Below are 15,059 nucleotides of genomic sequence, written 5' to 3' on the forward strand. Positions count from 1 at the left end.
ATAATAAATAAATAATTGAAACTAAATTTCAACTATTAAATTTTCAACAACATATTTGAAATTTCAAACAAATAATTTTGTTGAAATACTTGAATTTTCAACAAAACAGTTTGAATGATTAAGAAAAAAAATGAAATTTCTAAGAAAATAGTTGAATTTTCAAGTAAATGATGAATCTTCAAACAACAAAATTCAAGTTTTAACAAATAGGTTCAACTTTTAACCTATTAGTTTAATTTTTAGTAAAGAAAGATCATTTCTCAACGAAAAATATAATAGTTGATATTTCAACTAAAGAACTATTTTTATTTTATATCAAAATAAGGTGAATTTTCAATAAAAAAAGGACGAATTTCTATCAAAAAAACATGAAATTTCAATAATTCAATTAAATTTTCAGATTACATTTTTACAAAAGAATTTAATGTTCAGCAAAGAAAATTAATTTCCAAACCAAACCATTGTATTTGTAATAAAAGAATAAAAATTTTAACAGTAGTTGAATTTTCAACTAAATAATTAAATTTAAAAAAAAAGTTGAATATAAAAAAAATTAATTAGTTTTAAAAAAATAGTTGAATGTTAAAAAAAAAGAATAAAATTCTCAACAAAATAATTAAATTTTCCACGAAACAGTTGAATTTTTGATAAAATAATTAAAATTTCAACAACATTTTTGAAATTTCAAGTAAATAATTACATTTTTTTAAAAATAAAATCATTTCTGATCAAATTAAGTAATTTTTCTTTAAAATTCAACTATTTCAGATCTAAAACTTTCGTGATGCAAATCGTTCGTTTCCCGTCTGCAATTTTCATCTGGCCGGCCCTAGCTGAAGTAGTGGATCGAAGCAATAAAGAAGAGGCCACAACAAGACTGCTGCTTTCACATCTTTTGGAATTTGTAATGAGCAAAGAATTCGCGACAATAAAATACGCGATGAAGGTGACTTAAAAATTAATTACTCAAAATTTCACAAATCGTGAAAAATGACCCGAAAAATAAAATGCCTTAATTTAAACAATTATATTTTTTTAAATAAATTTGATTAACTTATTAAAAATACAATAATCAAAAATATTTGCAGTGTTTAAAGTTTTGAAAATTCTTGTTTGAATTTAAAATAATAATTGAAAAAAGTCTTTATCCAGAAATATATTTTTTTCAATTATTGTTATTTTAAATTCGAGCAATAATTGTAGAAACTTTAAACATTAAAAAATATTTTGTTTATAAAAGTATATTAATGATTGTATTTTTATTAAATGAATAATATTAATTTGAAAAATGTAATTGTTTAAATTCAGAAATTTTAGAGTGTCAGGAATTTTATTTTTTGTGATTTTCGAGTCTTCCCAAATCGAAAGACATTTTCTGATGAAAATTAAATTTTCAGAGCAAATGCGGCGTCGATTGGTGGATGATCTGCGAGAGACTAACTTCCCAATCTTTTTGGGGAATTCTTCCCTGGGATGAAATCGTCCATTTCTTCTCAATTTGTATTCTTTATCCTCCAGATTATATTATTTATTACTGCGCTTCACTACTAAATCACTGCCAAAACGATTTTATGCAAAGTATGATAAATGGAAAAATGTGGCCGGAATACATGGTAAGTTGAAGTAAGGCAATGCAAAAATGCACAACTCCTGGTGATAAATCTCCCTTTATTTTCCCGTAAATAAATTAATCAGGGTGTCTACTAAAATCTTTGAAAAAAAAAATTCCTGACGATTTTAGATTTTTTCAGGTACAAGATATTCCAGAAATAAACAAATAATTTATAAATAAATCATGTTTTTTTTTCAGTCCTTGTAATTATTAAATAGGAATTCAATTTTTAAGTTTTGCTTGAAAATTAAATGGTTTCGGTTGAATTCTACTGTTTTTTAAATCAATTACATTTTTTTGTTGTTAAAAAATCAACTATTACATTTTTCGTTGAAAATTCATCACTTTAGTTTAAAATTTAAATATTGCTTGAATTTAAAAAAATGTAGAATTCATTTTTTTAACTGAAAATGCAACAATTCCAATTTTTGTTTCATATTTATATTTTATATTGAAAATTCAACTTTTTCGTTAAAAATTCATATATTTTTTTGTTGAAAATTCAATAACCTTTAAAATTTTTCTTCTTGACTGAATCATTTTTTTCGGTTGAAAAACCATTTTTTCTGGTAGAATTTTGTTCTTTTTGACTAAAAATGCCACTGTTTGGTTGCAATTTTCATTATTTTCATGAAAATTTAACAGTTTTATTAAAATCTTATGCTTTAGAAATTAAAAATTAAACTATTTTGTTGAAAATTCGTCTTTTTGTGTTGAAAATTCAACTATTTTGAAAAAAAATTCAACTGTTTTGTAGAGAATTCAACAATTTGGCTGAGGATTTAACTATTTAGTGAAAAATTAGTCATTATTGGTCAAATTCAACTGTTTTTGATTTTAAATTAAAAATTTCATTCGTAAAAATATTAATTATTACATTTTTCGTTAAAAATTTAGTTGCTTGTTTGAATGTTTAATTTTTCTACCAAAAATAATGAAATTTCAAACAAAATACATGAATTTTCATGAAGAAAAAATAAAATTTTTAGTTAAAAAAATCAATTTCCAACAAAATAGATCAATTTTTAATTAAAGTGATATATTCTCTACTAAAATGATCAATTTTCAATTAAAATGATCATTTTTAAACCGGAATATTTAAATTTTCAATCGAGAATATTAATTTTATATAAAAAAGGCGAGTTTTCCACAAAATAAATGAATTTTCAATTTCAAAAAGATAAATTTTCAACTAAAAATTGAATATTTAAATGTATAGTTGAAAAACAATTTTTTTCTACAATTTATAGAATTTTCATTTAAAATTTTTAAGTCATATAATATTAAACAGTATTTCTTAAATTTTTACCTTAAAAAATTCATTTTCAACAAAACAAAAAAAGATAAATGAATTTTTGATTAGAAATATGTATTTCCAACAACAAAATAGTTTTAACTTTAAACCAAAAATGCAAATTCACTCTGTGAAAAATTTGCAGTTAAAAAAATTAATTCATAGCCAAAGAAATGAATTTTAAATTTAAATTTTCAATGAAGAATATTAATTTTATATGAAAAAGACGACTTTTCTACAAAATTCATGATTTTTAAATTTGAAAAAGATAAATTTTTAACTAAAAATTGAATAGTGAAATGTACAGTAAAAAAATTATTTTCCACAATTGATATGAATTATTAAATGAAATTTTAGAGTCATAATATTAAACAGGATTTTTAAAATTTTTACCTTAAAAAATTCATTTTCAACAAAAAAAAAGATAAATTTTTCAATAAAATAATTGAATTTTCAACTGGATTTACAAGGCAAAGAAATTAATTTTCAACTAATCTGATCAAATCATTAAGTAGAGTAATTAAAAACTTTCAGTTAAAAAAAAATTTCAAAAAAAAAAACGATTTTTTATAGCAAAAAGATTAATTGTTCGCCAAGAAAGACAAAATTTCAACAAAATACATGAATTTTCAACTAAAAAAGATAATTTTTTAACGAAAAATTGAATAATTAAATTGTAATTGAAAAAATTAGTTTTTAACCAACAAAATTCAACAAGGTATTTAAATTTTTTAACGAAAGTGATGATTTTTTAATTTAAATGATGAAATTTAAACAACAAAAAATTAATTTTTAACCAGAGTTTATCTTTTATAACAAAAAAAGAATTCTCAACAAAATACAAAAAATTTCAGTTAAAAAAATTAGTCCTCAGCTAACGAAAAGAATTTTCAACTAATCTGTTAGAATATTCAGTTGGAGTAGTTAAAAATTTACCGGTAAAAAAATTACTTTTCGAAGAAAAAAAATTAAATTTCGACTGGAATATTTAAATTTGAACCAAAAATATCAATTTTTAATTATAAAGAGGAATTTTTAACTGGAATAATTAAATTTTTAACAAATCAAGGGAAAATTATATTAAAAAATTTCAACCAAAAAATTTCAACAAAGTTAAATTTTAATCGAGAGGTTTTTTTAAAATGTTTTTTTAAAATATTTTTTTTTTAAATGAATTTTTACCACAAAATTAAATTAAAAAAAAATAATTTAACATTCAATCAAGTATTTATATTTTCGACCTAAAAGAACGAATTAACAACAAAATAAAGAAATTTTTAAATGAAAAGATATATTTTCAACAAAAAATTAAAAAGTTGAATTTGCAGTTATAAAATTTAATTTTCAACCAAATATGAAACGAATTTCGAACAAAAAAGTTAAATTTTCAATCAAATATGAATTTTCAGCTTAGGTGATACAATTTCAACAACAATTTTTTATTTAAAAAATTTAATTTTTAAACAAATAGATTAATTTTCAACTAAGGAAACATAATTTTTAAACAGAAGATAGAAAAGTAAAATTTTCAGTTCTAAAATTAGTTTCTAGCAACGAAAAAATTCATTTTCAATTAAATAGTTAAATTTTCGACTAAAGAAAGAGAAATCTTCAACAAAATACATGAATTTTCAATTGAAAATATAAATTTGTTATGAAAAAACAAAATAATTTAATTTTAATTTGAAAAAATTAGTTTTCAACAACAACAAATTCATTAAAGTAGTTACATTTTAAACGAAAGAGACGATTTCTTTATTTAAATTATTACATTTTAACCAATAAAATCAATTTCTAAGAAAAGAGTTTAATCAATCTTCAACCCAAAGACGAATTTTCCACTAAAGCATATAATTTTTCAACCAAAAATTGAATAATTAAATTTGCAGACAAAAAATTAATTTTTTAACTAAAATTATGAAATATTTAAACTGGAATAGTATTTTCAATTTAAAAAGGAAATGATTTTCAAAGAAACAAGAAACACACTTTCAATAAACTAATTAAATTCTCGGTAAAAAAATTCCTTTTCATCCCAAGAATGAACAAGTTTTAATTAAAATTATGAATCTTCAATGAAAAAAAAAATTAATTTTCAATAATAGAGTTTATTTTTCAACCAAATAAATTGATATTATAACCTAAGAGATGAATATTCAACTAAAATAATGAATATTTAACTCGAGCACTTGAATTTTCAACCCAAAAGAAGAATTTTTAAACGATGAGATTAACTATATAAAAAAAAAATAATTTTCTACCAAAAAAAGTCGAGTTTTTACTAAAAAAGTAGTTTTTTAAAAACAAAATAAGTAAATTTTCATTGAAATAAATTAATTTTCTTATAAAAAAGACATAATTACATCCTAGTTGTTAAATTTAAAAATAGAAAATGGGCAATTTTCAACTCCAAATGGGGCGATTTAATTTTCATTTGAAAAAATTAATTTTCGACTAAATTGCTAAATTTTTAACCAATAACATTAATTTTCTACATAAAAAGACGAATTTTCCACAAATTATATGAATTTGAAAAAATATATCTTAATTTTTAAATTAAAAATATAATTTTTCATCCAAATAGTTGAGTTTTCCTCTAAAAATCTAATTGTTAACCAAAACAAATCGGACTTTCAGAAAAATAGATTAAAACAATAGCAATTAGTTGAATTTTTAAGAAAAAAAGTTAAATTCACAACGAAAAACGCAAGAAAATAATTATATTAAATTTAAAAATATTTCCTCTTTGAAATATTACTTCTACTCTAAAAATTACTTGAAATACTTTCTTTTTCTAAAGTTTGACAGAAGGAAATTTTAAATACTGACGAATTTAGACTTGGAACAGGGATTTTTTAAACTCCTTTTTTTCTAAATCTTGGAGAATATTTAAAAACCTTTGTAATGTGAATTCGTTGAAATAATTTGAAGTATTTAAAATCTTTGTAAAATGTTTTGAGATATTTACGAAATTTAAAAATATTTGTGAAATCTTTCTTTGTAAAATCTTTTGATATTTTCTCAAATTTCTTGAAAACTTTTGAATTCGTTTAAAACCTGTGAAATTTTCTAAAATCTTTGATATCTTTTGACATTTTTGAATTCGTTTGAAATTATTGAAATATTGGAAATCGCTGTTAAATCTTTTGTAATATTCTAAAAATTTGGAAATTATTTAAAATCTTTTAAATGTTTTTAAAACTTTTGACATTTTTGTTTTCTTTGGACGTCTTTATGAAATTCTGATGCAGTCTTTGAATTCTTTGTGAAATATTTCTGAAATCTTTCGTATTCATTTGAAATCATTAAAATATTTTTAATCTTTAAAATCCTTCAAATCTTCTGAAAGTTTTAAAATTTTGGTGAAATGTTCGAAATCTCTATAAAATCTTTAAAAACGGTTTTGAAATTTTTGAAATCTGGTGTATTGTGCTCTTTTGGAAATCTTTGAACTTGAAATCTTTATGAAATTGTTATAAATTTTTTTTTAATTTTGAAATCTTTTGTATTAATTTAAAATCATTAAAATATTTAAAATATTTAAAATCTTTAAAATCCTTAAAATGTTGGTAAAATCCTTGAAATCTTTGCGAAATTTTATTAAAATCTTGTACACAAATTTGAAATAGTTTTAAATCTTTGAAATTTTGTTTGCTGTATTATTTTTTAAATCTTTGAATATGAAATCTTTGAAATAATTGAAATCTTTTAAAATTTGGATGAAATCTTTCAAATTTTTGGTAAAATCTTTTAAATCCTTGAAATCTTTATGAAATCTTTGAAATCTATGTCAAATCTTTTGTGTTTATTTGAAATCATTAAAATATCTGAAATATTCGTGAAATTTTTTTAAAAATCTTTAACATGTTTTGAAGTCTTTTAAATCTGGTGTACTGTACATTTTTTGAAATCTCTGAATTTGAAATCTTTTGTATTCATTTGAAATAATTAAAATATTTTAAATTTGGATTAAATCTTTCAAAATGTTGGTAAAATCTTTTAAATCCTTGAAATCTTCGTAAAATATTTTGAAAAATTTTGAAATCCTAATGAAATATTTGCAATATTTATCAAATATTTGCAATATTTATCAAATATTTGAAATCTAAGTCAAATCTTTTGTGTTTATTTTAAATCATTAAAATTTCTGAAATCTTTGTGAAATTTTTATAAAATCTTCTAAACAAATTTGAAATCGTTTAAAATGTTTTGAAATCTTTTAAATTTGGTGTACGTTACTCTTTATGAAATCTCTGAATTTAAAATCTTTATGACATTGTTATGAAATTTTTGGAAAAACCTTGATTTTTTTGTATTCATTTGAAATAATTAAAATATTTGAAATCTTTTAAAATTTGGATGAAGTCTTTCAAAATGTTCGTAAAATATTTTAATTCCTTGAAATCTTTGTGAAATGTTTTGAGAAATTTTGAAATCCTAATGAAATCTTTGCAATATTTATGAAATCTTTGAAATCTATGTTGATTCTTTTGTGTTTATTTTAAACCATTAAAATATCTGAAACCTTTGTGAAATTTTTTTTTTATCTTCTAAGCAAATTTGAAATAGTTTAAAATCTTTTAAATATTTTTAAATCTTTAATAATTAAGTATTTATAAAATTTTTATGAAATATATGAACTACTTGTGAAATCTTTTGTATTGATTTGAAATAATTAAAATATTTGAAATCTTTCAAAATTTTGGTAAAATCTTTTGAAAAGTTTTGAAATCTTTGAGATCCATGTCAAATCTTTTGTATTAATTTGAAATCATTCAAATATTTGAAATCTTTGCGATATTTTTTTTTAAATCTTCTAAACAAATTTGAAATCGTTTAAAATCTTTAAAATGTATTGAAATATTTGAATATGAAATCTTTATGAAATTTTTTATAAAATCTTTGAAATCTATGTCAAACCTTTTTTATTTATTTGAAATCATTAAAATATGTGAAAATTTTTCTTAATTTTGTTTTAAATCTTCTAAACAAATTTGAAAACGATTTAAATTTTTAAAGTGCTTTGAAACCTTTGAAATTTGGTGTACTCTTTTTGAAATCTTTGGATTTTAAATGTTTATGATATTGTTAATGAAATCTTTGAAATATTTGTGAAATCTTTTGTATTCATTTGCAATAATTACAATATTTAAAATGTTTCAAAATTTTGGTAAAATCTTTTAAATCCTTGAAATCTTTGTAAAATCTTTCGAAAAATTTTGAAATCCTAATGAAATCTTTGCAAAATTTATGAAATCTTTTAAATCTAGGTCAAATCTTTTGTGTTTATTTGAAATCATTCAAATGTCTTAAATCTTTGTGAATTAAAAACAAATCTTTTTAACACATTTGAAATCGTTTAAAATCTTTAAAATGTTTTTAAATCTTTAAAATTTGATGTATTTTACTCTTTTTCAAATCTTTGAATATGAAATTTTTGTGAAATGTTTTGTATTTATTTGTAATAATTAAAATATTTCAAATCCTTTAAAATTTGGATGACATTTTTCCAAATTTTGGTAAAATATTTTAAATCGTTGAAATCTTTGTGAAATGTTTAAACAAAATTTGAAATCTTTGATTTCTATGTCAAATATTTTGTAGTTATTTGAAATCATTAAAATATCTGAATTTTTTTAAAAATCTTCTGAACAAATTTGAAAATCTTTAAAAGACTTTTAAATCTTTGAAATTTGGTGTATTTTACTATTTTTGAAATCTTTATGAAATTTTTATGAAATCTTTTGTATTTATTTGAAATAATTAAAATATTTCAAATCTTTTAAAATTTGGATGAAATATTTCCAAAGTTTGGTAAAATATTTTAAATCCTTGAAATCTTTGTGAAATGTTGAAACAAAAATTGAAACCTTTATGAAATCTTTGATATTTATGTCAAATATTTTGTAGTTATTTGAAATCATTAAAATATCTGAAATCTTTGTGAATTTCTAAAAAATCTTCTAAACAAATTTGAAATCGTTTGAAACCTTTAAAATTTGGTGTATTTTACTCTTTTTGAAATCTTTAAATATGAAATCTTTATGAAATTTTTATGAAATTTTTTAAATCTTGGTGAAATCTTTTAAAATTTTGGTCAAATCTTTTACATTCTTGAAATCTTTGTGAAATGTTTCGAAAAATTTTGAAATTTTTATGATTACTTTGCAATATTTATGAAATCTTTAAAATATATGTCAAATCTTTTGTGTTTATTTGAAATCATTAAAATATCTGAAATCTTTGTGAATTAAAAAAAAATCTTCTAAACAAATTTGAAATCGTTTAAAATCTTTCAAATTTTTTGAAACATTTGAAATTTGGTGTACTGTACTCTTTTTTTAAATCTTTGAATATGAAATTTTTGTGAAATATTAAAAAATTTTGATGAAATCTTTTTAAATTTTTGGAAAAATCTTTCAAATCCTTGAAATCTTTTGTGTTCGTGTGAAATCATTGAAATCTTTTGAAATCTCAAATTTATTTAAACCTTTAGAAATTGTTTTAAATCTTGAAGATCTGGTGTAATATAACCTTTTTAAAATCTTTGAAATTCTTGAAACTTCGTGAAATCTTTATGAATTTTTAAAAATATTTGTGAAATCTTTTTTCTTCATTTAAAATCATAAAAATATTTGAAATCTTTGTGAAATATTTTTAAATCTTCTAAAACATTAGAATTTTAACATAAAAAGTCCAAAAGAAAAGTGTAATTTTAAACTAACAACAGAAGAGTTTAACTTTCTTTTTCTCAACAAAACACATGAATTTTCAACTAAAAAGATTAATTTTCACTACAAAAAATAAATAATTTCAAACAAAATACTTTAATTCTGAACTAAAGAAGATAAATTTTCAACCAAATAAGAAATATTTAAATTTTCAGTAAGAAAAAGTAATTTTGAACAGAAGAAAAGTTTTAACAAAATAGTTGAATTTTCATCCTAGAAGATTTATTTTCTACCAAGGACAATTTTTCAACATAATACATCAATTGTTAACCAAATTGTTTAGTTTTTAACTAAAAAAGATAAATTTTCCACTGAAAATGAAATAGTTAAATTTTCAGTTAAAAAATTAGTTTAAAATAAAAAGTTTTCAGCCAAATATACTTTATTTTCAATAGAAGTGACGAATTTTAAACTTAAACGTCTAATTTCAACTAAACTGAGGAATTTTGAACTAGAACAGTGCAATTTTCAACTGAAAATATGAGTTTTTAAAAGACGACTTTAACTTTCTATTTATCCACAAAGTACATGAATTTTTATTTTTAAAAATTAATTTTCAAACAACAAAAAAACTTTCTACAAAATTGTTAAATTCTCAATTAAAGTGATGTATTTTCAATTTAAATAGTTGAATTTTAACATAAAATTCAAATAGAATATTGTAATTTTAAACTAAAAAGAGAAGAGTTTAACTTTCTATTTCTGAATGAAACACATGAATTTTCAACCAAAAAGATGAATTTTCACAGCAAAAAAATAATTTTAATAAATCGTTGATTTCTAAATATTTAGAATCCTTGAAATATTTTGAAAATTCCAAAATCTTTGTAAAATCTGTGAAATATTTTTTGTACGACTTTTTCAAATCCTTGAATCCTTTTCAAGTCCGTGAAATCTTTTTGAAATATTTCAAATCCGTTTAAATATAATAAAAGCTTAAAAATATTATTTTTTAATAATTATTTTGTGGTCAACCCCTCAAAACCTGTTTTTAAAAGCAAAAAAAATTCAAATTCAAGATTTTTTTTAGAAATTCAAATAGATTTCAAGGTTTTTCAAATACGCTGGACACCCTCTCCAAATGAAATTATATTTCTCTACCGTAAATCCATCTTATAAAATAAAAGCGATAATTATTTTCATCCACATGTCCTGAAACTGTAGATAAAGTATAAATAACTTTTCTGAATTAATAAAAATAATAAAAATTAGAATTTTTTAATGATCAGAAGTAAATTTCCGGGTTAAAAATAATTAAATTCCGGGTCTTTTTAGGTTTTCCGATAAATTCGCCACCCTGGTAAACACCCTGATTACTTTTTTTTTTTTTTTAATCTGTCGTTTAATACTCAAAGAACCTATGTACAAAAGACATTTCTTAGATTCTAGAAGATTACCGTTGTCACAGTCAAATTGGATACATGGACAGATTGGGCAAACGGTACAGCGGCAAACTTCTTCCCATTCTTTCACAACGGAAAATCAATTTTCCCGAGCCGAATCACTTTTAAAATTCACCAGAATTATGTGGAAATATAAAATGGAATCCAGATTTTGTACAGACGTTGACGAATGACGAGTCTAATTGTAAAATAAATCAATTTCACAATTAAAAAATGCACATCTCGATGTAAAAAACTTGAAGTCTCTCGAAAAATAAAAAAGCCTCTCTTTTCAAATTTCCTTCCTTCTCGATTTTATTTTTGTCATTCACAGCTTCGGTTTCAGAATTGTGGATAAATGCAGTTTTGCCTTTTTCCTTCAGAGGGAAAAATGCGAATTGATACTCGTTTTTCCTTTCTTTCTTTCGTGAGGCTTCTATTTTTAAAGTTGAGCGACTGGCACAATTATTCGAGTATTTACAACAGAGAGACTCAACTATTGTTAGTTTATTTTTAAATAACACCGCTTCCTCAATCCTCATGGATTGTGAACCATTTTGATATTTCGGTTAATTCGTCGTACTTCGTGTCTCGGGCAAGAACCTGGATTATTTAAAAAATGTATTTATTTGAGAACACTTGCAGTATTTCCAGGGCTGTCACAGACTAATGTAATTGAAAAAGTAAGAAAAAAGTAAAAAAAAATATAGGGTAAATTGGTTGATTTTTCACAAAAATAGGAAAATAATAAGGGAATACATTTTTTTAGATGCACGTAGGTATCATATTGAATCAATGATGAAACGCTTTAAATTACTAAGATTTTAAGTCGAAATATATTGCAACTTCAACAAAATAGATCAATTTTTAGTTACAAAAAATTAATTTCTACTAAAAAAAAAAAGAAAGAATTACGAATCTTCAACCAAAAGAATTAGTTTTTAAGAAAGTAGTTCAACTTTCAACCAAGTAGTTAAATTTTTAACAAAGTAAAAGGAATTTTCTAACAAAAATTTGAAGTTTCAACCAAAAATATGAATTTTCAACCAAGAAGAGTAATTTTCTATCCGAAAAGATGAATTTTCAAACAAATAGTGAAATTTTCAAAACAAAAAGAATCATTTTCAACCAAAAAGACGAATTTTTCAAACCAAAAAGATAAATTTTCAAAAAGAAAAATTAATTTTCTACTAAAGTAGCTAATTTTTAACCAAACAGTTGAATTTTAAAAATATAAAGATTAATATTTTACCAAAAATAGGAATTTTTAACCAAATAATTGAATTTTCAAACCAAGAAGATAAATGTTCAACCAGAAATATTATTTTCATACCAAAAAGACGAATTTTCAACCAAATAATTGAATTTTCAAACCAAAAAGATACATGTTCAGCCAGGAATATTATTTTCCTACCAAAAATACGAATTTTTAACCAAATTATGGAATTTCAATCATTATTGAATTTAAAAAATTGCATAATTAAATTCTCAGGTAAATAAAATAATTTTCAAACAAACAGTTTATTTTCTAACAAAAATGTTAATCTTCAACCAAAAATATCAATTTTAAACCAAGAAGAGAAATTTTCTATCGGAAAAGAATTTTAAGCTAAACAGTTAAATTTTCAAAACAAAAAAAAATAATTTTCTACCAAAAAGACGAAATTTCAAACCAAAAAGACCATTTTTCAACAAAAAACATTAATTTTCTACCAAAATAGCGAAATTAAAACCAAATAGTTTAATTTTCAAACCAAAAGGACGAATTTTAAACTAAATAGTTGAATTTTCAATATAAAAATATTAATATTCTACCAAAAAGTCGAATTTTTAACCAAATAATTAAATTTTCAAACCAAAAAGATAAATTTCAACCAGAAATATTATTTTCCTACCAAAAAGATAATTTTTCAACAAGAAACATCAATTTTCTACAAAAATAGCGAAATTAAAACTAAATAGTTGAATTTTCAAAATAAAAAGATTAATATTCTACCAAAAAGACAAATTTTTAACCAAATAATTGAATTTTCAAACCAAAAAGATAAATGTTCAACCAGAAATATTATTTTTCTACCAAAAACACGAATTTTCAACCAAATTATTGAATTTCAATCAGTTTTGAATAAAAAAAATTAAACAGTTAAATTTTCAGGTAAATAAAACAATTTTCAATCAAATAGTTTATTTTCTAACAAAAATTTGAAGCTTCAACCAAACTTATGAATTTTCAACCAAGAAGAATAATTTTCTATCGGAAAAGAATTTTAAGCTAAACAGTTAAATTAAAACAAAAAATAATAATTTTCTACCAAAAAGATAATTTTTCAACAAGAAACATTAATTTTCTACCAAAATAGCGAATTTAAAACCAAATAGTTGAATTTTCAAACCAAAAGGACGAATTTTCAACCAAAAAGTTGAATATTCAAAATAAAAAGATTAATATTCTACCAAAAAGACGAATTTTAAACCAAATAATTGAATTTTCAAACCAAAAAGATAAATGTTCAACCAGAAATATTATTTTCCTACTAAAAATACGAATTTTCAACGAAATTATTCAATTTCAATCACTTTGGAGTAAAAAATTGCAGTTAAATTCTCAGGTAAATAAAATAATTTTCAACCAAAAAATAGGATTTCTTAATACAAAATGTAAGCGTTAATATTTCAACTGAACAGTTGATTTTCTAACAAAAAATTTGAATTTTCAACCAAAAATATGAATTTTCAAACAAGAAGACTAATTTTGTTCGGAAAAGAATTTTAATCCAAACAGTTAAATTTTCAAAAAAAAAAAAAATTTTCTACCAAAAAGACGAATTTTTCAAACCAAAAATATAGATTTTCAACAATAAACATTAATTTTCTACCAAAGTAGCGAATTTAAAACCAAATAGTTGAATTTTCAAAATAAAAAGATTAATTATCTACCACAAAGACGATTAAAAAAAAAGAATTAAATTTTTAATAAAAGTGATGAATTTAAAAAAAGATAAATATTCAATTTAAACATATTGAATAGTGTAATTTTCAACTAAAAATATAAGACAAAAAACATAAAACTTTCTATTTCTCAACAAAATATATGAATTTTCGACCAAAAAGTTGAATTTTCAACTAAAAAAAAAGGATCATTTTAAGCACAATAGTTTAATTTTGAACCAAAAAAAATACATTTTCAACCAAAAGAGACACATTTTCAACATAAGTTGAATTTCTAACCCAGAAAGATTTTTTAGCAAAGAGGGAGAACATTTAAAATTGTTGAATTTTCAAGTAAAAAAGATAAATTTTCAACCCAGAAGATTTATTTTCTACAAAAAGAGCAATTTTTCAACAAAATATATCAATTGTTAACCAAATAGTTGAGTTTTAAACTAAAAAAGATCAACTTTCATCCAAAAATGGAACAGTTAAATTTTCAGTTAAAAAATTAGTTAAAAAAAAAGTTTGCAAAAAAATATTTCATTTTCAACAAAAGTGATGAATCTTTAACTAAAATAGTGCAATGTTTAACTAAGAATATGCATTTTTAAGAGAAGAGTTTAACTTTCTATTTATCAACAAAGTACATGAATTTTTATTTAAAAAAATAATTTCACATCAAAAATAGTTTTGTTTGAAACAAAATAAAATAGAGTTAGAAAAAAAATGGAATATATAAATTGTCAGTTAAACAAATTAATTTTCTACAAAAAAAATATCTACAAAGTAATTAAATTTTCAATAAAAGTTATGAATTTTCAATTTAAACAGTTGAATTTTAACATAAAAAGTCTAATGGAATAATGTAAATTTCAACTGAAAACAGAAGAGTTTAACTCTCTATTTCGCAACAAAATACGCGAATTTTCAACCGAAAAGATTAATTTTCACACACAAAAAATAAATAATTTAAACAAAATAAGATAGATTTACAAAAAATGGAATATATAAATTTTCATTTACAAAAATTAATTTTGAAACGAAAAAATAAACAAATTTTCTTCAATATAATTAAATCTTCAATAAAAGTTATGAATTTAAAAAAGATG

The 15,059-nt window shown here is 21.1% G+C and overlaps 2 protein-coding genes across 3 annotated transcripts in view; one reads left to right on the plus strand and one right to left on the minus strand.

The window, feature by feature from the left end:
• LOC117172503 (protein broad-minded-like) overlaps positions 1-11,175 on the plus strand; it is a 38,252-nt gene extending 27,077 nt beyond the window's left edge. The window contains exons 7-9 of the mRNA XM_033360510.1: positions 769-946; positions 1,398-1,613; positions 11,020-11,175. Coding sequence (XP_033216401.1) covers positions 769-946; positions 1,398-1,613; positions 11,020-11,148 — 523 coding nt within the window. The 3' untranslated portion in view covers positions 11,149-11,175. The remainder of the gene's footprint in view (positions 1-768; positions 947-1,397; positions 1,614-11,019) is intronic.
• The window catches only part of LOC117172504 (apoptosis-inducing factor 1, mitochondrial), a 47,278-nt gene continuing 43,173 nt past the window's right edge, over positions 10,955-15,059 (minus strand). For both annotated transcript variants that reach the window (XM_033360511.1, XM_033360512.1), the window contains one exon: positions 10,955-11,622. In XM_033360511.1, coding sequence (XP_033216402.1) covers positions 11,551-11,622 — 72 coding nt within the window. In that variant the 3' untranslated portion in view covers positions 10,955-11,550. The remainder of the gene's footprint in view (positions 11,623-15,059) is intronic.

Source organism: Belonocnema kinseyi, chromosome 5 (genome assembly GCF_010883055.1).
Source record: "Belonocnema kinseyi isolate 2016_QV_RU_SX_M_011 chromosome 5, B_treatae_v1, whole genome shotgun sequence".
Lineage (NCBI taxonomy): Eukaryota > Metazoa > Arthropoda > Insecta > Hymenoptera > Cynipidae > Belonocnema > Belonocnema kinseyi.